General features: G+C 34.8%; 3 protein-coding genes and 1 pseudogene across 3 annotated transcripts in view; 3 read left to right on the forward strand and 1 right to left on the reverse strand.

The window, feature by feature from the left end:
* The first annotated feature begins 2 nt into the window (after positions 1 to 2).
* Positions 3 to 5,502, forward strand: cog8 (component of oligomeric golgi complex 8). The gene is made up of 5 exons (XM_052582107.1): positions 3 to 331; positions 2,182 to 2,389; positions 3,133 to 3,951; positions 4,814 to 4,982; positions 5,077 to 5,502. The coding sequence occupies exons 1-5, from the start codon at positions 3 to 5 to the stop codon at positions 5,484 to 5,486; spliced, it is 1,935 nt and encodes a 644-aa protein (XP_052438067.1). The 3' UTR covers positions 5,487 to 5,502.
* A 799-nt stretch (positions 5,503 to 6,301) lies between these two features.
* LOC127977075 (RNA-binding protein NOB1-like) lies at positions 6,302 to 8,897 on the reverse strand (annotated as a pseudogene).
* Positions 8,898 to 9,033: 136 nt separating this feature from the next.
* LOC127977915 (GATOR complex protein WDR59) lies at positions 9,034 to 22,080 on the forward strand. Its single transcript, XM_052583142.1, has 26 exons — positions 9,034 to 9,152; positions 9,679 to 9,728; positions 9,906 to 10,041; positions 10,904 to 10,989; positions 11,313 to 11,393; positions 11,470 to 11,507; positions 11,588 to 11,676; positions 11,786 to 11,902; positions 11,994 to 12,071; positions 12,807 to 12,963; positions 13,053 to 13,132; positions 13,211 to 13,313; positions 13,969 to 14,081; positions 14,231 to 14,395; positions 14,473 to 14,574; positions 14,685 to 14,829; positions 15,619 to 15,688; positions 15,813 to 15,966; positions 16,789 to 16,922; positions 17,068 to 17,149; positions 18,222 to 18,334; positions 18,454 to 18,592; positions 18,790 to 18,868; positions 19,857 to 19,980; positions 20,069 to 20,211; positions 21,285 to 22,080. Exons 1-26 carry the CDS (start codon positions 9,099 to 9,101, stop codon positions 21,518 to 21,520), a joined length of 2,868 nt encoding a protein of 955 aa, XP_052439102.1. The 5' UTR covers positions 9,034 to 9,098; the 3' UTR covers positions 21,521 to 22,080.
* A 1,742-nt stretch (positions 22,081 to 23,822) lies between these two features.
* LOC127977702 (Golgi apparatus protein 1) overlaps positions 23,823 to 25,652 on the forward strand; it is a 38,207-nt gene continuing 36,377 nt past the window's right edge. The window contains exon 1 of the mRNA XM_052582712.1: positions 23,823 to 24,233. Within this exon, the coding sequence (XP_052438672.1) occupies positions 23,910 to 24,233 (324 nt within the window). The 5' untranslated portion in view covers positions 23,823 to 23,909. The remainder of the gene's footprint in view (positions 24,234 to 25,652) is intronic.

Here is a 25,652-nt window from a genome sequence, read left to right on the forward strand (position 1 = left end):
TCATGGCTGCCGTTGACGTGGAAGATGAGAGTATCCTCGCCTCGATCTTTAAAGACAGCTTTCCTGAGAACTGGAGAGAGAAGCCGGACTTCGCAGCGTATTTGTCGCAGCTGAGCTCGTGCGGTGTGGATGAGTTGAACCGGGAGCCCGAGCGTCTGGCGGAGGAGCGGGCGCAGATCCTGGAGCAGACGCGAGAACTGGCCTTCACCAACTACAAGACGTTCATCAGGACCGCGGACTGCACGCAGCACATTTACACAGACTTCAGCACGGTGGAGAACTGTCTCTCCAAACTAGTGCAGAAGCTCCCCAGCTTCACTGAGAGATGCAGGTCTGTGCTTCACTTGCACTGTGAGGAAATAATGGAGGAAATAAAGAAAGACGATTGCCAGATTAGTGTTACAGGTTATGTGTTTATTTATGGCAAGCCGTATTTACATTTAATCCATAAGCCATACTAGTATCTGTTTTTATGCTACTAGTACTTATCCACTAGATACTAGTGCTAGTTCTTAGATACAACTATCTTTTATTAAGTAATTGAGTACTAGTACTTATTCATTAGATTAGATACTAGTTATTTTTTAACGGATGCTAGCACTTATTCCAATAGTAACCTGTGTTTAAATATAATTTTCTTTTGAGAAAAATTAGAACTAGTACTACATACTTAATACAGGGAATAATGGAGGAAATAAAGTTAGATGATTGACAGATTCGTTTTACGAGTTATGTGTTAATTTATGGCAAGCCGCATTTACATTTAATCCATAAACCATACTAGTATCTGTTTTCATTTTACTAGTACTTATTTTTAGGTGCTATTATCGTTTCATTTCGTACTAGTACTTATTCACTAGATACTAGTGCTAGTTCTTAGGTACCACTACCTTTTATTAAGTACTAGTACTTATTCATTAGATTAGATACTAGTTCTTATTTATGAAATGCTATTATTTATTCCAATAGTTACTAGTATTTAAATAAAATACATTTGCTTTTAAGAACTAGTATTACTTAATCCAGGAAATAATGGAGGAAATTAAGACAGATGATTGACAGATTAGTTTTACAGGTCATGTGTTTGATTTGATGGTGTATTTATGTTTGATTTAATTTAATTGTATTAATTTTATTGCTGTCAAATGATTAATCGCATCCAAAATAAAGGTTTTTGTTTATGTTATGTGTATGTGTTAACTGTGCATATAAAAAATATATATGTAATATAAATTATATAATTATAAAAATACATGCAAATCTTTTTTAAATATATAATGTATATGTGTGTCTATATATCCATAATAAATATGCACAGTACACATTATGTAAACAAAAAATTATTTTGGATTAATCGTTTGAAAGCACAAATTTATTTATTTTAATTTTTTGATTGTGTGAATGGACAACATTAAGTTTTGCATGGTTAATTTTTGCATGGTTACCACAACAATAGTAAAAAAAAAAAGTTTTTATTTACTTTTTATATAATAAATATATTTATTAAGTAGAACTTTATAAAAGTAAAAAAATATATATTAAATTTAAAAATAGTCAGAAAATGTATCCATATTTGATCTTTTTTTCATATGAATGCTTTTCAAGTGTTTGAATGCTTCTCCAGTGCTAAACGAAACCGCATTTATCTGATCAATATTACAGAAAAATTATGTAATATTAAATACCATTTAAAGTAACCATTTTCTGTTGAAGTATACTTTAAAATGTAATTTTATGCAAAACTAAATTTTGATCCTTCAGAAATCTTTCTAATATTCTGATTTGCTGCTCAGGAAACATTTCACATAATGATCAATGTTGAAAACGGTTGTGCTGCTCAATATTTCTGTGAAAACTTAAATGCGTGATACTTTTTTTTCAGGATTCTTTCTTAAATAGAAAGTTCAAAACAAGCACAGCGCTAATTTAAAGCAGTAATCTTTAGTTACAATATATTAATATAAATGTCACATTTTATCAATTTAATGCATCCTTGCTTGATAAGTCTTCATTTATTAAAAAAATAACAAAAATGTCATTATACATTCGTGTTAAGCATTATATAATGTTTATGAATTACTTATTTATGAAAGTTATTGGGACTGAATTACATAAAAAAACACATCAGAGTGTTGAAGTATACTTGAAGTAACTGGTTTCTGTTTTGTCATTTCATTGCAGAGGTTTTATAAAGGAGGCAGAGGAGATCAGCGTCAGCAGGCGTATGAACAGCCTGACACTGAATCGACACACTGAGATCTTGGAGATTCTGGAGATCCCTCAGCTGATGGACACATGTGTGCGTAACGGATACTACGAGGAGGCGCTAGAGCTCGCCGCTTATGTGAAGAGACTGGAGAAAAAACATGCATCACTTCCTGTCATTCAGGTACATATGATACCCTGTTCTGCACCAGTAATCCAAGATTATTTATTGTTTTTTACTATTACCTTAGTTTCAGGAAAATCATTCACACAAATAGTTAAGTCATATTGGTGTCACATTTTAATTCTAGGCTTAATAATGTAAAATGATGGTATCTGAAATGTTAACAAACATTATAAACGTATATTTTAGGTTCTTTCACAACAAATATTTTCAATTTAAAGAGAACGTTTACCCCAAAATAAAATGTTTCGTAATTTACTCACCCTCGTTTGTTTTTTTTTGTTTTTTTTTTAACACAAAATAAGATATTTTGAAGAATGTTGGTAACCAAACAATTGATGGTAGCCATCTACTTCCAAAGTTGACAAAAAAGCATTAATTGACTTATGTTCAACAGTAGAAAGAAATGCATACAGATTTGGAACAACTTGAGGGTGAATAAATAATTCTAAAACATAAGTAATTAAATACATAAATAAATGTACCAGTGGGAAAATAAATAAAGGAATAAATGGCTAGATAAAACAAGTAATTAAATTTATTTTAAAATAAATGTAGTCATTAATTAAATGTTCATGTAATGGAACAAATCGAAGCTTGTTTCTGATGATAATGTAACAACTTGAATTCCAGAAAATATGGGATATTTGTTGTAAGAGCTAAGAATATAAAATGGGAAATAAAAATGACTGAAAAAGAGCAAATATTTCTACTAAATTATATTGCTGTTTGTGTTCTTTTAGGGAATTGTGCACGAGGTTCGACTCTCTGCTCAGCTCATGCTGAACCAACTACTTCAACAACTGCGTAGTAACACACAGCTGCCGGTTTGCCTGCGTGTGATCGGATACTTGCGCAGAATGGATGTTTTCACCGAAGCCGAGCTGCGTGTCAAGTTCCTGCAAGCCCGCGGAAGTTGGCTGCGATCCATTCTCGCCGCCATCCCGGATGAAGACCCGTACTTCCACATTACCAAAACCATCGAAACCTGCCGTGTGCATCTCTTCGACATCATCACCCAGTATCGTGCTATATTTTCCGACGAGGATCCGTTGCTGCCACCCGGCGGTCAGGCGTTGAATGAGAGCGCCATCTTTCACGGATGGGTGGTGCTGCAGGTGTCGCAGTTCTTGGAGACCCTCGATCGGGACCTTCAGCGTGGGGTGGGAAGCCGTTTGGACTCTCTGCTCGGCCAGTGCATGTACTTTGGGCTTTCCTTTAGCAGAGTCGGGGCGGATTTCCGTGGCCAACTGGCTCCCATATTTCAGCAAGTTGCCATGGAGACGTTCCGGAAGGCTATTCAGGAAGCGCTGGACAAGTTCCAAGAGGAAATGAACTTGTACACACTAATTTCTCTGCCGTCCATACTTGGAAACACCATTCCGCCGGCGGTCCCGAGCACCCAGCCGGGCACACTGCAGCCCCCCATGGCCCTGCTGGATTTCCCGCCTCTAGCCTGCTTCCTCAATAACGTCCTGACAGGCTTCAATGACTTACGACTGTGCTGCCCGATTGGACTGGCACAGGAAGTTAGCAGATGTGTTGAGGAAGCCCTTATTAAGGTAATTATTTACATGAATAATATGTTAGAAATATATACTACAGGTAAGTTTGTTTGTTTTTTAGAGAAGATTTTTATGGTCATCGAGGCTGCATCTATTTTATCAAAAATGCAGTAAAAACATATTTTAAATAGCTGTTTTCTGTTTGTATATTTTTTGAAAAATTCAATTTATTTATTTGATTCAAAGCTGAATTTTTACCATCATTACTTCAGTCTTCTTCAGTGTCACATGATCATTCATGATGGTTATTTTTTTATTTTATTATAAATGTTGAAGTTTTTGTTCTTGTTTCTTTGATGAATAGAACGTTTGAAAGAGTGGCATTTGTTTGAAATTTACTTCTGTTACTTTTGACCCATTTAATGAATCCTTGATAAATAAAGGCCTATTCACACAAAGTACGCTAACTATAAAATTAACTATAAAATTAACAATAACTATATTACCGTCGTTATGTTTATTATAAACATGTTCTGTAATTTTGTAATCTGTCACTTTAAATGCTCAAGTTCTGTAAAGCAGGATAGATTCTGATTGGCTGTCAGTGTTTATTTTATTATTTTTTTATCTTGGAAAAAAATACTGAAAGGAATTGCGACTTATTGTTCCAATATTGCATTCAAGTATCGTTCTTCTTTGTGGTTATTGTTATATCTGTGATGTGGACTTCCACGTTCTCGCAGAATTAGAAAGGTTTTTTTTTTTTACTTTTATAGTTGCCATACTTGGTGTGATTTCTAATCATTTCTTTAAAACAAAAAAAGATTAACTGACTTAAAATAGACATTGAAATGATGTAGACTGACATATTTACTTCGTTTCCTTGAACAATTATTCTCCTGTTTTGACACAACAATAGGTGACCAAGCTGATCCTGGTTTTCCATCGAGCCGAGGAATCTGCCTTCAGTAGTCGTGAACGAGAGTTATTCGTTCAGTTCTGCAGTGCATTTGCTGAAGACATGGTGCCTTTCTTGAACCGATGTTTACAAGTTCTCTTTCCTCCAGCCCAGCTTGCTCTCATACTGGGTAAATATCCTCAGGAAAAAAAAAGGGCATTTTTGTCACACGTTGCAAACACCATTTGATGTTGACTGAAGTTTATCTTGTATTTGTATTGCAGGCGTTCCACCAACCCAGGTTTATAAGTATGGCAGTCTTGGCTGCATCAATGTGAACGCGGTTCTGGAGCCGCTGGAGTTTGTTCTGCCCCAGAAGGAGCCCCTGACCTCTGTCCTGGATCTCTGCACTGATCTGAGCAGCCTGACCACAGCTGAATCTGATCCCTCGACTGCACTCAAACCCTTAACACCTCAAGAAGAAAAACCTGTTTTATCTGAACAACAAGAGCCTGTGTCAGCATCTGATGCTCGTCTTTCTCAAGAAGAGAACATTTCTGCTGAAACAGTGAGTACCGAGCAGAACAACCCGATCCTGGAGCCTGAAATGACCTTTGACGTACAGGACCTGACAGGACCAGATGATTTGTCCACAACAGATATTAATGTTGAGGAGATGTTGTCGTCAAAATAAAATAAAAAACACTAAATGCAGTGTTTTTTTTTTTTGTTTTTTTTTAGGGGTCCTAAAAAATAACCATCTGGACCTACTTCTACTAATGCTTGGTTTGCATTTTTATTTGAGGCTTTATTTGGTGACGGTAATATATGATGTAGTTAATATGATTTAATATATTTAAATATTGTGAAAAACTATATATGTTCGTTGAATCACATGTTTTCTATGACTTACAGAGTTCCTAAAAGTTATTTGGACACTTAAGTCAAACTTAAACTATCTGAATGTCATTGCATTAGATAATAAATGCCACTTCTGTTGATTTTATTAAAAAAGAAAGATGCACTTTTAAGATAATGGCTACAGGATAAACTGTATGAAGAAAAATTATTTTTGAGGATCATTTTTATTTTTGGGTGAACTATCCTTTGTGACATCTGTTTGTTCTTGTAAGTGTAACTGACTATGTATTGTACTTTACTTCTGTTGTGTGTTTTATGTTTGTTCATATTTTCCAGGGTGTTTTTATTTTTTTGGGTGGGGGGGGGGGGTATTAAAAAATGGATAAAAATATTAGGCTGCTTGTCTCTGATATTTTGATACTCAAGTTTATATCGAGTCAAATGTGTTCTATTTTTTCCCCCATAAAACCTTTAGCAGTCTGCATGGAATTGCCGATAATCTTTGCAAATTTGTCTTTTTTTATATATATATATATATATATATATATATAAAGATTTTCACATAACAATTTCAACTGCTACAAGGGTAGATTATGGAAAAAAAATTGTAATATAGAGTTAAACTTAACCATAAGCATTTTAATTCCATCAAGAATTTAATGTTTCAGGCTTCCAGTCCAGATTCTGCAGGTATCACTATCACAAGCCTTTTTAGAAAATCTCTGCTGGGGGAAACGCTGATCGTCCACCAAGTGTGGGTTGTTGGCATGTTTTCCTCCTTGTGGCAAAGAGTACTGCAGAGGATGAGAGAAGAGACAAACCATAAGCACATGATCAATTTCATTGGTTTATATACCCTCCAAATACATAAATGGAGCGAAATTTCTAATGCATTTAGCTCATAAATAACTTTAAATATATGGTAACAGCATCCCAAGCATTACTCATTCTCTTCCCCTTTGGATTCAACACTTTGGGATTCTTGGAAAAATGCATCTGTATGGTGCTGTCCTCATTAAAGCTGACTGCGACCTTCAAGGTGTTGTTCCCACAAAGTGAACAGAAAGATTTGTTCATGATTGTTGTCCTACAAATATGGAAATGACAGTGTCCATGTAACACACATAACTTATTATTATAAATGTGTAATTATTCCTGCTCCAAAACATCATTCACAACCATCACTCACTTGAAGCAAGTGTGACAGCGCAGGATGTAACTCCTGGTGTATTTATTAAGCATGCCATTAACAGACAGCACATGCAGTCCAATCTGAATCAGAACATTCTGTCAGGAAAACAGAGACATTAGCTGTTTGTTACGACATAATGGACATAACTGACCATATTTGCTTAATGTGCAAAATTAAAGGAATCTTTTTGCTTTATGTTACTGGCTCACAAATGGATCCTGTGCAGTGAATGGGTGCCATCAGAATGAGTCCAAACAGCTGATACAAACATCACGATAATCCACAAGCAATCCATATGCCTCCAGTACATCAGTTAACATCATGTGAAGTGAAAAACTGTGTTTGTAAGAAACAAATCCATGAGTTCATAATCCATAACACTTCCTTGAGTGAAAAAGTCCTGTTGTCCTCTCACAAAAAAAAAAGAAAAACTTCGGACATATTTGTTTTGAACCGTTTTTTCCTTGCAAACACTGCTTGAGCATTGCATATATCTCTTCTGATTCAATATTATAGAGGACTCGTATTCTAGATGGAAGCACTGATTTGAAGTAAAAAACATCTTAATGATAGGTTTGTTTCTCATAAAGACTCAGCTTTTTGCTTCAAAAGACATTAACTGATGGATTGGAGTGGTGTGGGTTATTATCAGCTGTTTGGACTCTCATACTGACGGCACCCATTCACTGCAGAGGATCCAGTGCTGAGCATGCAATTCTCCAAATCCAATCTGATAAAGCAACTGCTTCATCTACAACTTGGATGACCTGAGGGCGAGTACATTTTCAGCAAATTTTCATGTTTGGGAGAACTATTCCTTAATTCCATGCACATTGTTTTAATGAACAATAATTGATCATTTTCATAATCTAACATCTTTCTTAGCTTTTCTCTGCTAATGTAAACAAGGTTCACAATTGAGACAATGTAATATTATCAAATCTGTGAAAAACATGTTTTAATAGATTGTTTTCAATATGTCTAATCAATGACCACAAGTACCTGCATGACGAAGTCAGTGGTCACGCAGCCCACTCTGACATCTGCTGTCGGTCCCAGTTACCAGCATCCATCTGGACTTGCTTTATGTTGCTGGGAGTAATCCAACATCGTCCATTATCTCCATCCTCTTCCTCATTGCTGCTTTCTTCTTCTTGGTCATCATGGTCTTCACATTCAGCCAGCTGACTGTCAGCGGACAGGTCAAGACTAGTTTGTCTGTGACTGTAATGGCATCTGCAGTCTATGCAGAAGGAAAGTATGATTTTTCTCAAGTGACTAAAGCAGTGTTTTTTTATGTTGTTGGATTCCACACAAGCAGTTCAAGAAGCTCATTCTCAATGCTGGGCAGAGGACTCCTTCAAAACTGAAAGCTGCTGAATTGTGAAGGAGAGAAAAGAAGAAGAAATTAATAAGTGCCCTTATTAATGTTGTCTATGTATATTTGCTTTTATTCTACAAAACACCTGCAACAAACTGGAAAAAGCCATGGGTATATTTATTTACAATAAGATTACTCAAATACAATACTTGCAAGTGATGGCTTACTTTTGATGGAAAATGAAAACCTGCAATGCCAACAGGAGGCTCTGGATGTCTCTGTGCACTGCATATGTGGACCTGAAATGCAAACAGATTAATAACAATGTTGAAAAACAGATATGAATGAAAGTGGATTATGATCTGAATTAATCAAATCATCAGTACCTTTTTTCTCAGGTTCTTTCTTCAAATGCTCAGTTCCTACATTCTCTGTTTCCAGTTGATAAGTCAGACCTCGATGTCTGTGGCTGAAAGACGGTGATAGTCTCCTGTCATTTTAGCAAATTCTGTAACTGTGATTCAAAGTAAATGAAAGAAATATTCGAAAATAATCAGCCATAACACACTTTCAGCATTCAAATAAAGACATTTAACATAAGACACATTACTAGTAGTTAAAAGTTATTATTACCAAATCTTACATGCTCTGGAAAAGGTTCTTTGAAACTGAGCTTGTATGGCAAAAAAAGACAAACTCCATTTTGTTGCTTTATTCCGAATTTCATCAACAATATATATATATATATATATATATATATATATATATATATATATATATATATATATATATATATATATATATATATATATATATATATATATATATATATATATATATATATAGTAATCTCGCGGCGAGATCTCGCGAGATGACACTCTCGTCCCGTCCCGTTAGTATCACGTCATTTGTTGACGTTCTGGCAGGTACAGATGGCGGCCCGCTGGAGCAGTGAGAATGTGGTGGTGGAGTTTCGAGATGCACAGGTACACAGTCACTACACCTGCATGCATGCTTTACATGCGTTAGAGAAGTAGTTTTCACGAGCACTAGAGCAATAAACGTGCACAGCTGTCATGTCAGTACTGAGCGACGTCTATTAAACTTTGAATTGAATGACATTCTTTGTTTATTAAGGTGTTACCTTACAAACCTACCATGGCGAACATGGTATTTTCAGTTATTTTTAGTATTTCAATGAACATGTTGTTAAAAATAAATCAAATACCTGGGATATTTTTAATAATTGCGGTTTAATGGAGATATATCATCATACATTAGCTTCAGAAATTATATGGACACGAAAGTTAACTTGAAATGTCTGTATACCATTGAATTGGATATAAACTATGAAATCAAGTGTAATTTATTTTTTACAATATATAACAGATTTTATAGTATATCTCTGTTTTATGTTTACACTAGACAATAACAATGCAATGGAATACAATACATTTGTATATTTTTTTGTGTCTTTTTGTGTTGTGTAATGAAAGACTTTATTGGTTTCAGGCTACTGCAATGTCAGTGGACTGTCTCGGCCAGCACGCGGTTCTCTCTGGGTTTGTACAGCCTCGGCTAATGTCACATCCTCATGTGGAATGATAAACACACCCTTACACTCCATCTGTATCTTAGCTCTATATGTTGCATCTACATCCTGTTTCTTATCTGTTTTTCATTTTGCAAATGCTTTTTGCATGCATCATTACACCACAGTCTTTTTACTCTTTGAACAGGAGACGATTCTTATATGTTGTAAATTTGGAGACGCCGTCCGAGGCTCCACGCAAAATCAGCCGCCAGAGCAAATGGGATGTCGGGACAGTCCTGTGGAATCCGCACAAAACCGAGGCCAATTTATTTGCAGCATCTGTATGTTAAGAATATATATATTGTCCTCTGCTGATTCATGACACTGTCATATTTATTGTTTCATATGCATACATAATATTAGTTGATAGTGCTGTCAAACAATTAATCGCATCTAAAATAAATGTTTTTGTTTACATAATATATCTGTGTGTGCTGTGTATATTTATTATGTATATTAAATACACACACATGCATATATATATTTAAGATAAAATATGTAGTTTATATCATATATCTATATATGATATAATTTAAATTAATATTAATGTATAAATATTTTCAAAATATATGCTATATGTTTGTATATTTATATATGCATTATAAATATACACAGTACACACACATAAATTATGTAAACAAATTGTTTTATTTTGGATTCGATTAATCACGATTAATCGTTTGACAGCACTATTAGTTGACTATACTTCTTAAGAAGAATGAATAATGAAAAATGCTTCTAAATCTGTTTAGTATTAGTTCATATTTGTGTTCCAGGACCATAAAGGTACATTTTATTTTCTAAATAAGCTTTCCATCCATGTATGGTTTGTAAGGATAGGACAATATTTGGTCGAGATACAACTATTTGCAAATCTGGAATCGCCTTTAAAGTGAATGAAGTTTTTAGCTATACATATTATTAATAAAAAATTAAGCTTTGATGTATTCGTGGTAGGAGATTTACTAAATATCTTCATTGAATGTGATATTTACTTAATATACTTTTATATATGAAAAATGTACACTGTTTTGTTGGCTACTGCTACAAATATACCTGTGCGACTTATGAATGGTTTTGTGCTCCAGGGTCACATTTTATGTATTTTCTGTATTGGAAAAATACATTTTGTCATCTCCACAGAGTAACCAGCGTGTCGACCTGTACGTTTGGCGTGATGGATACGGTGAACCACATACGTCTTTACAAGGCCACACACGTGTAATAAGGTAACACAGATGGTGTCAAGCCGAGATCTGATCATTTTGTCTTATCCAAACAATGACAAGAAAATGGAAAATTCGTAAAAAAAATTTGGTGGCTTTATATATTCACCAAATGTAAAATATACTATCGCTCAGCTCTAAGCTGCTAAATTGGGGACAATTAGACATTAAAGTATTATACTGTAAACATTGAAATTATGAGATTCAGAAAAATCTGCTTTGAACAGTGTATTGTGAAAAGCATTATATAAATGAGAATGTAGATATTCTATTCTAATATGACAAATAATCATAATAAATAGCTTCCCCTTGTTTTACTATTTCAGTGATTTGGACTGGTCATGGTTTGAACCAGAATTTCTCGTCACGAGTTCTGTGGACACATACATCTACATATGGGACACAAGGTGAGTGTGGACAAAGAGTGCATGATAAGGCTCTTTTCCATCATATTTTACGCTTTTCTTTTTTCATAATTTCCAGGGACACTCGAAAGCCAACCGTGGCTCTGTCTGCTGTGGGTGAGTGGAAAGACTCGTCAATCAGTTTATTTATGCAACATGCATTCTTTTATTTATTGTAAACATCGTCTGTGTAATAGCTGGAGCCTCTCAGGTGAAGTGGAACAGAAAGAATCCTTATTGTTTGGCGTCAAGTCATGATGGTGATGTCAGAATCTGGGACAAGAGGGTGATTGTTACTTACTACATCATGATTCTCAAATCATCATTAGTATCAGTTATGAATGAATCAACCTTTGTTTGTCTGTTAATCTGTCTGATACTCTTCTGTGCTTCAGAAACCCAACGCTGCTGTGGAGTATGTAGCCGCACACCTGTCAAAGATTCATGGTCTGGACTGGCACCCTGATAACGAGTACATCCTGGCTACTTCCAGTCAGGACAACTCTGTTCGGGTGATTAGAATCCCAATCGTTGATCTTATGGTTCACATTCTGCTGCAGTTTAACTTAGGCTTGATTCTGTGTCTATGATTTACTCCAAAAGTTCTGGGACTACAGACAGCCGCGGAAGTACCTTGATATCTTGTCATGCCAGGTGCCTGTGTGGAAGGCCAGATACACGGTACAGTTTGAACTAATATTTAAATGTTCAGTTTAGATATAATCTTTTTTTTTTCCAGGTGTAATATGTTGCTGTATTGTTTAGTGGTGATGTGACAGTTACACTACCATTCAAAAGTTTGGAATAATAAGTATTTGTGTATGTTTTTGAAATATATCACTCATGGTCATCAAGGCTACATTTGTTTTATTCAAATACAGTAAAAAAAAAACCACTGTGGAATATTATTGCAATTTTTTAAATAACTGTTTTCTGTTTGAATATCATTCAAATACGCTGATCTGCTGGTCAGGAAACATTTTGCATTGCAAATTTTTTTGCTGGTTATTATACACAGATTAACATTCATAATTATAAAAATTATTATTAAGCATCAATAATAACTGAGCATCAAATCTGCATATTAGAATGATTTCGGAAGAATTGTGTGTCACTGAAGACTGCAGTAATGATGCCAAAAAATTCAGCGTTTAATCACAGGAATAAATAATATTTTAAAACATATTCAGATAATTAACAGTTATTTTAAATTGTAATAATATTTAAAAAAATTTACAGTTTCTTTGGCCAAATGAATCCAGCTTTGGGGAGCATGAGTGGCGTCTTGCTAAAACATAAAACATTTTTTATTTTTATCCAGAAGTGTACTTTCCCCCCTTACACTGTCATCATAGTAAACATGAATTAGCATATGATAAAGTACTCACTATACCCTCTTCCTCTCGTTCTGTTTAGCCCTTCTCTAATGGCCTGGTTACAGTGATGGTTCCTCAGCTACGGCGAGAGAACAGCATCCTGCTGTGGAGCACGCTGGAACTGAACAGTCCTGTTCATGCGTTTGTGGGCCACGACGATGTTGTGCTTGAGTTTCAGTGGAGGCCGCAGAAAGAAGGTGAGAGGAGCAGTGATAATTCTGTGAATGAGTGCTTCATTTCGAACAGACAAGTATCATTGTCTTCCACTGTCCATTCTGTATTTTAGGTTCTAAAGACTGCCAGCTGGTCACATGGTCCAGAGATCAAACCCTGAGGATATGGAAAGTAGATCCTCAACTTCAGAAGGTGATGCTAAGGAACCCAATCCTTTCAGTACAGCTGTTGACTTTATGTTTGAAACTGATGGGCTCGTGTGATCTGTAGCTGTGCTGTGCCAATGACATCGAGTTGATGGAGGAGAAAACGCTGCGGCCCCCAGACTCTGAACCTCCACTCAGCCCTGGATTCAAAGCTCAAAACGCACAAGGTGAGAAACGATAAGAAGAAATAGAATCAAATAGACAGAAATCTGGATTTGATGATGACTTGAAATGAGTCAAGAGTTATGTACTGTATAACATATAAAAGTGTGCCTTTATACATGTTAGAATAAATTTACTTTTGTCTATACTATTTTAATATATAATATAGACATAGACGTATTATACGCAACCATTCGAAAGTTTGAGGTTAGTAAGATTTTTTTTTTCTAAATGATTTCCTAAAGAATTATGCGACACTGAAGACTGGAGCAGCGACTTCTTAAAATTCAGTGTTGCATTACACAAAGAAATTATAATTTAAAATACATTCAAATAGAAAACAGTTTTTTTAAATCGCAATAATATTTCATAATTTTTTACACAAGTTTTACTGCATTTTTGATCCTGGTGAGCATAAAGCGACTTCTTCCAAAAACATTAAAAAATCATACCGCCCCCAAACTTGAATGGTTAGTGTATAGAATGCAATATATGAGATGTACATAAAATAAATTGTAATTTTGAAAATGTTATTTTCGATTCAAATTATGGATTGAATATTTTTTTATAATTATAATTGATTTTCCATTTATGATGATGATGATGTTCCAGTCAGATCCTAGTTTTATTGAATAGAAATGACTGTCTGTCTGTTCCCAGATCAGTTTGATGGCCCTCAGTCTGGCGGTAAGAATGACGTGCCAGGTTTACCTCAGACTCTGCAGCAAGAGTTTTCTCTAGTCAACTTACAGATTCGCAACGTCAATGTGGAGGTCAGTCACTGTGATTTCTGTAAATTTTCAACTCAAAATTCGATTAATTGTCTGTTATGTGGAGTGACATGTGGCAGAATTCTAATAAATGGCATGCAATTCTAACAGTTAATCATAAATAGAAGACAGTGACATTGTTGTTCTTGTAGATGGATGCTGTGAACCGCAGTTGCTTTGTGTCGGCCGACTGCGGAGCCAGTCGCGTTCGTCTCGTGGTGAAGTTCCCTGCCCACTATCCTAACAATGCAGCTCCATCTTTCCAGTTCGTCTCTCCAACAAACATCTCGTCTTCCATGAAGACCAAGATACAGAAGGTTGAGTCTCCGAAACCCATCAAGCTATCCTTGACATTTAGTCAAAGCTTTAAACAGCAGCATCATCTCTTTTGTAGATCCTGACAGATACGTCGCTTCAGAAGGTAAAGAGGAACCAGAACTGCTTAGAGCCGTGTGTTCGACAGCTGGTGTCTTGCTTAGAGTCAGATGGAGTCATGGTGAGTGAGATTGACTTCTGTACTCCTCGTTTTATTCAAACATGTTTCCAAACTGTTTCCATGCTCACCGTGATGAGGTTTTAAATCACGATCTACTACTGGATGTCCAGGAGGACGGTACGAACCCTTACGTGTTCACCAACCCCGTGACTCCTGCACTTCCTGCTTTCCCTCGAGTAAGCAACACTTACGGCTCGTACCAGGACTCCAACATCCCCTTCCCACGCACCTCAGGGGCGCGCTTCTGTGGGACAGGTAGCCTGGGATAAGACCATTATGCATTAAATATTTATTTTGTTCATATATGAAATTAAATGTGTAAAAGATTAAATGCATACACTACTGATGAAAAGTTTGGAATAATACACTTTTTTTTTTTCTTTTTTATAACATTAGCATATTTTTAGTCTCACATGGTCACCAAGGCTGCATTTGATAAAAAAAAACAGTAATATATTTTTGCAGATTAAAAGAACTGTTTCTGTTTGAATATATTTCAAAATGTAATTTATTATTGTGATGCAAAGCTGAATTTTTAGCATTACTCTGGTTTTCAGTGTCCCATGATCCTTCAGAAATCATTTTATTATGCTGATTTGCTGCTCAAGAAACATTTCTTATCATGATCATTGTTGACCAACGATCATTCTGCTTCATATTTTTGTGGAAGCCAGTCAGTTTGGGGTATTTTTTTTTCTTTAAAGAAATACTTTTATTAAGCAATGATGCTTCCAATTGATTAGTAAAGATTTTTATAATGTTACAATGATGTTATAATGCTATTTATAATGTTACAATAATGTTTCTATTTTAGATAAAGGCTGTTGTTTAAAAAAAAAAAAGTATCACAGTTTTCACAAAAGAAACACTATTAATTATTGAGCACCAATAATAGTAATTGAGCAACAAATCAGCATATTAGAATGATTTCTTGAGGATCATGTGACACTAAATACTGGACTAATGAAGCTGAACTTTTTTTTTTTTTACAATTAAAATATATGTAAATCAAAGACATCAATTTCAGCTTAATTTCCCTATTAGGTTCCTTGGTTTATTTCACTCGGCCCATAACTATGCATCGTACGGTCCCTCCTACTGAACCTACTCCCAGGTGAATATTCAATCCAGTTTGTTTGTTGTACCTGAAACATGTCATGTTATATTATATTATTATTTGAATACAGTGGAAACCAGTTTAGCACGTGTCATGAGATGAAGTCTGTGTGTATGTGCAGGTCTCTGTCAGCTCTCTCTGCGTATCACAGCGGAGTGATGACGCCCATGAAGATGCGAACGGAGTCTCAGACCACCCTGAGGTTGTACAGCGGGAGCCCAACACGCACAGAAAAAGACCAAGTGTCCGTATCGTCCTTTTACTACAAAGAACGGGTAAGACTCGCCACACAGGACTGAAATTGATCCTTGGAGGAAGCTTGTATAAGGAAATTTGTATTCGGCATCCGTATTTTATTTTATTTTATTTTATTTTATTCTATTTTTATTTTTTTTATTTTTTTTATTTGTTGTTTTGTTTTTGGGAGGGCTCTTAAAAACTGAAATGGCTCTGTATGTTTGGCTGTCTGCAGAAAGTTGCACACATTGTTTCTAAAATGTGTTAAACTTTCAAGAACTGACTATACTGTATTGTTCCTCCTTGGTTAAATAACATGTTTTTTCTACTTTTTGTTCATTTCTGAGTTGTTATTCTTGCTTTTCACATCCCACCCATCCACCCGCTTACTCCACCTGTTCAGAAGCACCATTTTCACGGTTCATTTTCACGGTTGTCTTTCTCCTGTTGAGTTTTGGTGGCATGTGTCCCTCACTCATATATATATATATATGTATATATATATATATTTTTTTTTACCCTTTAATTTCATGGGTGTGCTACTGAATATTTATGGTCAGTAGATATTCTTGATTTGCTTACCTTTGGCAAATCATTTTAGACCCTAATGATATTTCAAATTAAGCTCTAATGTCTATATGTTGATCTTAACAGCTTAACAGTTTTTTTGTGCATTTAACAAATATGAAATATATAAATAATTATAGTAATTCTAATGAAAACATTACATGCATAATAATAATAATAATTGAATATATATAATGATTTATGATTATATTCTCAAAAGGGGTTTTCTCACACTGACAACCATTGGATTTATTTAGTTTGATCAGAAAGTGACTGATCCTGTTGTTTGTCAGAAATCCCGGCGCTGGAAAGGCAAGCGAGAGGGAGGAGACTACAGCAGCAGACCCATCAAACTGGCTGGCAAAGTCATCATCCAGGAAATCTCGTGTCTGCTTCCTGTGCACAAAGCCCTCGGCGAGACATACGTGTATGTAGTGTTTTCTCAGATAGAAATGCATTCCAGGTCATATTCAGATATCTGTCTTGTTAGTAACAGTGATAACTTACAGCACCAAATGCCAATACTGTGACATTCTTTTGTTCAAATGTCTTTTTGTTTTTCTTCACCTAAGGCTAAATGTTAATGACATACAGGACACGTGTCAGAAGAATGGGGCGGCGGCCTTAGCAGTGGGCCGCAGGGATTTAGCAAAGGTGTGTGATATCAGTAAGATTTTACAGAATAAACACAAAATATATGCTGGTACATGAAAGTAGTTTGATAAAATCACCTTTAGAAAGCTAATCGTTCTGGTCCTTGATTCTGATTGGTTGAGCCGTGTTCAAAGCTGTTGTAAATTACACTTCAAACAAACACCTTTGTTTACTTTCGTGTGTTGCTCGGCAACCACTTTGTTGGAACCACAACTGTTTCTGCGGAATTACATTGTTTGGTGGAAGAATACTGTTTTTATTTATATCATCAGACTTTATTTGCGAAACCTTACTACGTATATGGAATTACTGTTTTATAAAAGCAATACGCCCAGTAAAGCTGTTGTTTACAGTGAATTTATAACAGCTAAGTGGCGCAGAATGCCTAAAACCCCATTTAGCTGTTATAAAATCTCTGTAAACCATGGTTTTTTGCTTTAACATATATTGTACTAGCATTCAAGAGTTGATAGGATTTTTTTATGTTTTTGTGAATGAAGTGTCTCATGCTCACATAGACTGCATTTATTTGATCACAAATATAGTAAAATCAGTAATATTTTGAGATATTATTAATTAAAGGCTACGTCTACATTAATTCAGATACATTTAAAAACGGCATTTTCGTTTTAAAATGAAAGTTTTCAAGCATTTTCCAAAAGTGTTTAATGCACACTGAAACATCAGAAAACATTAAATTAACTTTCTGTGCATGCATAAAGCCTCAAAAAAGATAAATCCAGATGATACACACATGTATAATATGTGTAACGTGACTAAACTTGCATCATCGTTTTCAAAAGCCTCTGTTTTCACAGTCCACACTACAACGCGAAACATTTGACAATGTGATTTATTCCAGTGCATATCAATTAATTACATTTGAAAATAGATTCATTATAAATGGTAATAATATTTCACAGTATACATTTTTTTACTATGTTTTTAATCAAACATATGCAGCCTTTGAGCATAAGAGGCATCATTCAAAAACATCAATAAATCTAAATTATTCCAAGGTTTTGACCTGCAGTGTATGTGTGGGCATTATTTCTCCATGCTATGTCCCTAGGTATGGGCGCTCGCCTCGGCAGCCACAAATCTTGACCTCCGTCCCGACCCTGACCCTGATGCTGGAGCTCCCTGGGCCAAACACCCATTTGGGCGGCACCTGCTGGACACATTGTGAGTTGCAGCTTTAAATTGGTGAACCCATCAGAAGTGCAATATATACAGTACAGCTAGAATTTATGAAGGTGTCCTCATTTTCACATGATCTTTGACTTTGTCTCTTTCCTCCACAGGCTTGAACACTACAGTCAGATGAGTGATGTTCAGAGCCTGGCCATGTTGTGTAGTGTGTTCAGGGGTCACGGCAGTCCTCAGGAATATTTCACTCTATACGGGCATCAGCAACCTCGCACGACACACCACTGCCGCTACGTATGTTTGTAAACCTTACTCACCAATGTTTGGATTCTGTGGGAATGAACTGAATTTCAATTGAATTAGGAGCAGTTGTTTATTTCTTTATGATGAAGGAATATTAGAAATATTCATGTTTTTTATTCAAGAGGCTGCTTTCAGCTTAATACAGTATCTATGTCTTGTGTCTGTGTTGTTGTATTGATGCTCTTTAGCCCAGTTTCACTTCCAGTTCTGTCAGATCCGGGTCGTGCTCCAGTACTTCAGACTCTGCAAGCACTGCGTGGACCGTGGGTGAGAGATCATGAGCTTATTCATAGATTACATTTCAGTGTTTATGAGAGAATCATCATGAGTTGTTCTGTCACACCAGTTTCTTTTTTATGACACAGCTGTGTGTATGTTTGACTTTTTTTTAGAGTTGCCTGCTGTGATATAACTAAATTCTGGTCAGCGTTCGTCAATATGCAAAACATCAAAAGTTTGGAATAATTACGATTTTTAATGTTTCTAAAAAGAAGACTCTTATATGCTCAACAAGGCTGCATTTATTTACTAAAAACAATACATATTTATTAGGTGTGTAATTAATACAATGAATCCATTCATTATAATAAAAAATAATAATGATTGTTTTATTATTTATAAATGATTATAATTTTTTTTATTGTTATGTGGTATTTAATACAATTAATACATTTCAGATGTTGGTGATAATGATATTATTATTATTATTATTATTATTAATATGCATGTAATAAATATTTAATTATTTTTAGAATTACTAATAATATAATAGTATTTATTAGAAATAACAATTATTTTTATAATAATAATAGTAACATTGTAAACATTTAATATAATATTAATATTTATTAATAATATTTGAACAACAATAATAATAATAATCTGACAGATTGATTAATTTACTAATATTATATTTTATTATTATTCTGTGTAAACTATCAATACTATATATTTACTGATTTCCTATCAATAACATTAATACTGTTTGCATAATTAATGAATATATTAATGCCCAATCTGTTTCACATTCATATTACTCACCCAAAATGCAATTCCTAAGCTATTTTCAAAGGTAAAACCCCACAAATTCCGGATCCTATTTGCATACTGTATGTGTCTTCAGCTAATTAAAAAAAATAACTTGTACCAAAATTGTTCTGCATCATGACAAAGGTTTTAGTTATGAGTCTGTTAGTAATAGAACTGTTAGAACTGTCATTGTTGTAAATACGTATATGGATCTTTCCTCTTTCAGTTGGACGTGAATCTGAACAAGCTCACCCCAGGGGAGAATCGTCTCCAGATGACTATCGATATGCAAACCAGATAAACACCGACCCCCGAGAACGAGAAAAAGAACAACACGACATGAACAAAAGGTGAAAGTCCCGTTCAACCAGGGACCCTTCCACTCCACATCACTTTAACACTGCATCCCGAAACTAAAGAGCTCCTTCTGATCCACAGAATACTGGACCCCTTCAACTGCTGGCAGTTTGACGACTTCAAGAAGTGTTACGGTGAGATCCTGCACCGCTGGGGAATGAAGGACAAGAGGGCAGAGGTGCTCAAATTTGTCTCCTGCTCTCCAGAGCCACACAAAGGCATCGGTGAGTTAAAGAACAGGGTTCCAAACAACATCAGACAGCCACAGAAAATGGGTTTATCTCATTATCTCATACCTATAATGAGTGTAGAAGTAGATATGTGCATCTTGTGTTGCTGTTAAAGCCCTTAGAATTTATTTACAGAGAATATCAAATGTAAAGATGTTTAAATACTAAACAGTTCTATAAAAGCAACAAAAAGTGACAAAAAAATCCTTCCTAAACAGTAACAATAAATGTATTATTAGTATCGTTGTTGTTGTTGTTATTTGGACTGTAATTAATACAGTTAATATACAAATTATTAGACAGTTATTGTTATTTATAAACAATAATTATACTTAGAAAATAAGAATAATTATTGATGAATTATAATAAGAATTATTATAATACTAATTTATTAATATATTAATAATGATTTATAGTTTAATAATTATAACAGTAATAATAATAATTGGTGTTTCATTTAATAGTTATTTTAATTATGTTGGCTTGCTCAAAAATATGAAGCACAACTGTAATATAAATAATAATAATAATAATAATTTGTATGTAATTTATACAATTAATAATAGCAATTTATCAGATTATTATTGTTTTTGTAATTTATAAATAATAGTAATAAAATCATAATACCTTTATTATTATTACAATGTTATTATACCAATTGTTTACTAATTGCTTATTTTATTTATTACTTTATTATAGTATTCATATTATTAATGGCATTAATAACAGGATTATTAATGTTAGAATATAATTGTGATCGTATGTTAACTATGCTATAGATATTAACGATGCACAAAAATCTTAAGCTTCACAACAGTTTTCAACAATAATAATAGATAAATGTTATTATAATTCCTAATCTAAACTGTATGTTTTACATGTGTTCTGCAGCAAACTCCAGGTGTTTGATCAAATCAAAACAATGTCTCTGATAAACAATAAGAACTCCTTTAAGGAGCTGAGAATTTGTCTCACATTTCTGGAATGTGGATCAATGTTTAACCCTTGAATTAATGTTTAACACTCACATGTATGAGCCTGCATCGTGTGTTTGCTCTCGTACGCAGAGTTTGGCGTTTACTGCTGCCACTGTCGCAGTCAGGCCCGCGGCACCCAGTGTGCCGTCTGCAAGCGCTTCACCTTCCAGTGTGCCATCTGTCACGTGGCCGTACGTGGCTCTTCTAACTTCTGCCTGAGCTGTGGCCACGGAGGACACACCAGTCACATGATGGACTGGTTTCGCTCGCAAGAGGTCTGTCCCACCGGCTGCGGGTGCCACTGCCTCCTGCAAAGCACTTTCTGAACATTACAAACAATAAAAACATCAAGATAAACCTCAAAACTCTTAGTACTGTAGCAATTTCTCAGTAGAGAAACACTGAGGAACTTCAGCATCATTCAGGATGGATTCAAGTGCAATGTTCTAATGAGGAACTGCTAATATCATTCTTATAATAGGTCAAAACCAGCATAGTTATGTACTGAAATTGTTGTAAAGTGCTGTTTTTTGCACTTTTATACCTGTTGACTTGAGGAGAGCTTGTAAAGGTGCCAAGGAAATCGATCTGTGAAGGGGAAAAGGGAAACGTTGCTGTTTTTATGGTTGTGAAACAAACAAATTAGTTTTTTTCAGTTTCACAGTTTCCCTTCAGAAGAGAATCATGTTTTGAAGGTTTAACAGTGTACAGTATGTGTACCATCAACATATGAATACATTTGACAGAATAATGTTTTTGCTTAATATACACCATTGCTGGAACTCTCTTTTATGAAATGTGAACTAACTCTATCATCACTACCTCATAAATAAATCACATATTACATTTTTAACTTAACGAATAAAACGAGTAAGATTATAACAAACTTGTGTACGATGAATTTCTGTACTGATTTTTGAAAGGCTTCTTATCATTTTTTCATTATATTAACCCACGGCTATCAAGAGTCAAATGACTTATTAAAAAATATTTATCCAAAAGGAGTTTTCTTCTTTGGGTTTGAGGGATTTTTTTTTTTTTATCCTCATGATTTAAAAGTTAAGGATCTGTGATGAAGTGCATTTATTAACGTTTTTTGCTAATGCAAAAATGCTCTTTGCATATATACTTGATTCATGGATTTATTATTATGCTGTCTTGTGTTTCTTACTCGTGCTGGCTCTTATTGATGTCAGCTTGTTTAGTGTGTGTGAAGTGGATAGATATGGACTCTGTCATTGATTTACAGTTAGTGAAGCAGCTGACCTGCCTGCGACCCTTTTCATGCAGCGTCATTCTGCGAAACAGCAATAATAAACACCAGGAAGGACCAAGCATTAAGATAATGCTGTTATCCAGACACATGCATGTTGGATGGGACTTCATACCATTATTTGGAAACTGTTTATCTAGCTCTATCATCCACTTATAATGTTTATTTTTAAATGAATAAACCAAGAACACATGCAAATATGTTTGGCAAATAAAATCAGAGCTTGAATATAATTTTTTTCTGTACAGAGAGAGGGAAAGACGAAAACAGTGCAAATATTACACATGTACTGTACATGCATTCATACAATATATTGTAAATGCAAAACAATAAAGAGTACATCACAAACTACATGCATAAATAGCATTTAAGTTTGCCAAGATGAGTCATAAATAATGTAGTGTTATATGCTGAGGTAATAAAAGAAGCCAGATATAGATGAGCTGCTGCTGAAATTATTGATAATAACAGGAAACTGCATGTGCTGTGGGAAAATCCTCGAAATTATGCTGAGGAGAGACATTCAAACTTTTATTTTCTCCCATAATCCAGAGGAAGTGTTATGAAAAGACTCATATTTGAACTGTTATTGATTTCTTGTTCATGCAGGTTCAAATATTCATGTTTGTCATCTGACACCAGCATTTTCAGAAATGAAATAGAAAAAGATAATAAATCTGAATAAATAGATTAGAACAAAATAGACGAGTTTATATCTGTACCAAATTTATACATTCTCTGACTCTCTCTCTCTCTCTCTCTCTCTCTCTTTTATATATATGTATTAATATTATTTATTTCACCTTGAATTATTATATTATATTATTATGGAACAACCATATTGTTCAATATAGACATTATTTGCATTAAATTATTATTTTATAATTATTATTATTATATTATATTAACAGCAAATAAAGACATTTTAAACAAATAAACAAACTTAAAGATTATAATGCAGATCAAAATATGCCTTATATATAGCAGCACAAACAGCAGACAGAATGTTGTGGTTCACATGATTTCAGTAGTAAAATCTTTTTATGGAGTCTAGTCAGTGAAGTGAGCTCGAGCTGATCTTCTCTCGTCTCGTTTTCTGAGAATATCTCGAAATTACTGATCGCACTATGACGAAGGCCTGGCTAATGAATATTAATTTAGTCTTGCAGACGTTGCTTGGTAACCTTCCTGGAGTGTCCACTTATTTAACTTAATTAATATTCATAATCCATGCCTTCCCCACAGTAAGATTCGTTTATTGGACAGGTGTTCGAGGCTTATTTACAAACGACAGCAGTCCAGCCAATCAATGTAGCGTACTGACGCCGCGTCATTAATATTCATGAGAAGAGCCTTCGCCGCAGTAGGTTCTTCCGGTCAGCGCGGAGTGAGTCTTCGGCGGCGGAGTGAGTGGAGCTCGGTTCAGCTGTTTGTGGTTGAAGATGGCGTCGTGTGGACGTGTTCAGCTGCTGCTGCTCTTCATGTCTCTCTGCCTTCTCAGCGTACGGTCTCTTAAACCTCTTCCAGGTTTCGGGAATGTCCATCCTCCGGCTGCCGCCATGCACCAGCAGTTCAGAGCCGCGATACCGAATCCAGGGAATAACGCCGTCGCCGCCGCCGCGTCCTCCGGTGCTCAGTCTAAAAGATCCACCGGCTGGAAGCTGGCAGAAGAGGAGGCCTGCCGGGACGACGTGACCAGGCTCTGTCCGAAACACACCTGGACAAATAACCTGTCCGTACTGGAATGCCTGCAGGACAAGAAGGAGGTGAGCAGCACCCTAATGATGATTGAGGAGTGTATAATATAATTCAATAATAATAATAATAATAATAATAACAACAACAACAGCAACAGTAAAAATAATATACAACAATTTTAATAATTAACCTTATTAATAATTTGAAATGCATAAATGTACTATTTTATTTAATTATAGGCTTTATAATTATATTAATCTATGTATTTAATATGTATAATTATAATGATAATATTTTAACTTAAAACAATTGATTTATTTAATTAACTTATTATGTAATTAATTTATTATTAATAATTATTTTTTATTATTGTTGTTGTTGTTGTTTTATTATTATTATTACTACTAGTACTATTATTATGATTAACTCCAGGTGAGTACTTTTACTTTCTTTCATTTGGCTTTGTGAATTTCAGACTGATAAGTGAAGTGGAGAAGAGACAAGCTTTCCAGATCTAAACTATATTGAAACATGTCAGTTTAATTATTATCTATGTATCTATTAATTTTTAGCTGAATTTAAAGACTCCATGAAATGTCTTCTTGAATACAGTTGTGCCGTGGAGGTCCATAATAGCCTACATGATGAAAGCTATCTTAGCCTTCTTGTTGATCTCCGTTTGGGTTTGGCAGGTCTGCTGCCAGATTGTTTTCAGCCAATGAGTTGAGCTGTAAATACCACGTGACTAATTACAGGAAAATGACATCCTGAAGAAGATAATTGGCTCTCACAAGCTTGACTCTTGGAGTCTTTAATTGCAGGTGCATAACAACATCTGAATTTCTATGCAAATGTATAATAGAAGCATGCAAACATTCTTATTTTTCTCTGGCTTTTATACAGCCGTACAAGCACAGACCTTTAATATGGATTGGACTAATTTAAGAACAAGCTTAAATCTTCTAACTAGATTTGTCTTTTGTAGTTTTCCCTGCCGTGCTGGTTGACACAGTGACCTAGTTGTGCAGAAGAGGAAATTATTATAGGAGTAACTTTTGTTCAGACACAGCAGATGCCCTGCGAGAAGTTTGATTTTTAGAATAAAAAATTGATCAGCATGATCAAATTCTTTCAAATAAACCAATTAAAGTAAAAAAAAAAATCATTGAATTTAATATATTTTTTTAAGGTAAGTGGTTGCACTTTATTTTAACTACATTTAAATGACTAAATTCAGTTGACTAACTTTGAAAGGACTCTGTGCCTTGCACCGAAATTGAGTGCTTTTCTGAATTTTTTTTGTGTAATAAACAGACTGAACCAATCATTTTCCAACAAAAAATTGGCTACTACACATGCAAAAAACTATGCTTTATGACACTTGTTATTAGCATGTTTTGATGCAGTGTATTTAAATATATTCAAATTGATTTGAACTCGAGAGCTATTTTCTCAGTGGGTAATTTCTTTACACTTTATACAGTCTT

This window comes from Carassius gibelio, chromosome B18 (assembly GCF_023724105.1).
Source record: "Carassius gibelio isolate Cgi1373 ecotype wild population from Czech Republic chromosome B18, carGib1.2-hapl.c, whole genome shotgun sequence".
Lineage (NCBI taxonomy): Eukaryota > Metazoa > Chordata > Actinopteri > Cypriniformes > Cyprinidae > Carassius > Carassius gibelio.

Coding starts and splice junctions, on each gene's coding strand:
- cog8 (XM_052582107.1), top strand. CDS start 3: ATGGCTGCCGTTGACGTGGAAGATGAGAGTATCCTCGCCTCGATCTTT. Junction 3,952..4,813: donor TTGAGGAAGCCCTTATTAAG/GTAATTATTTAC, acceptor ACACAACAATAG/GTGACCAAGCTGATCCTGGT. Junction 4,983..5,076: donor CCAGCTTGCTCTCATACTGG/GTAAATATCCTC, acceptor TTTGTATTGCAG/GCGTTCCACCAACCCAGGTT.
- LOC127977915 (XM_052583142.1), top strand. CDS start 9,099: ATGGCGGCCCGCTGGAGCAGTGAGAATGTGGTGGTGGAGTTTCGAGAT. Junction 11,903..11,993: donor GTCAGGACAACTCTGTTCGG/GTGATTAGAATC, acceptor TTACTCCAAAAG/TTCTGGGACTACAGACAGCC. Junction 14,575..14,684: donor TAGAGTCAGATGGAGTCATG/GTGAGTGAGATT, acceptor CTGGATGTCCAG/GAGGACGGTACGAACCCTTA.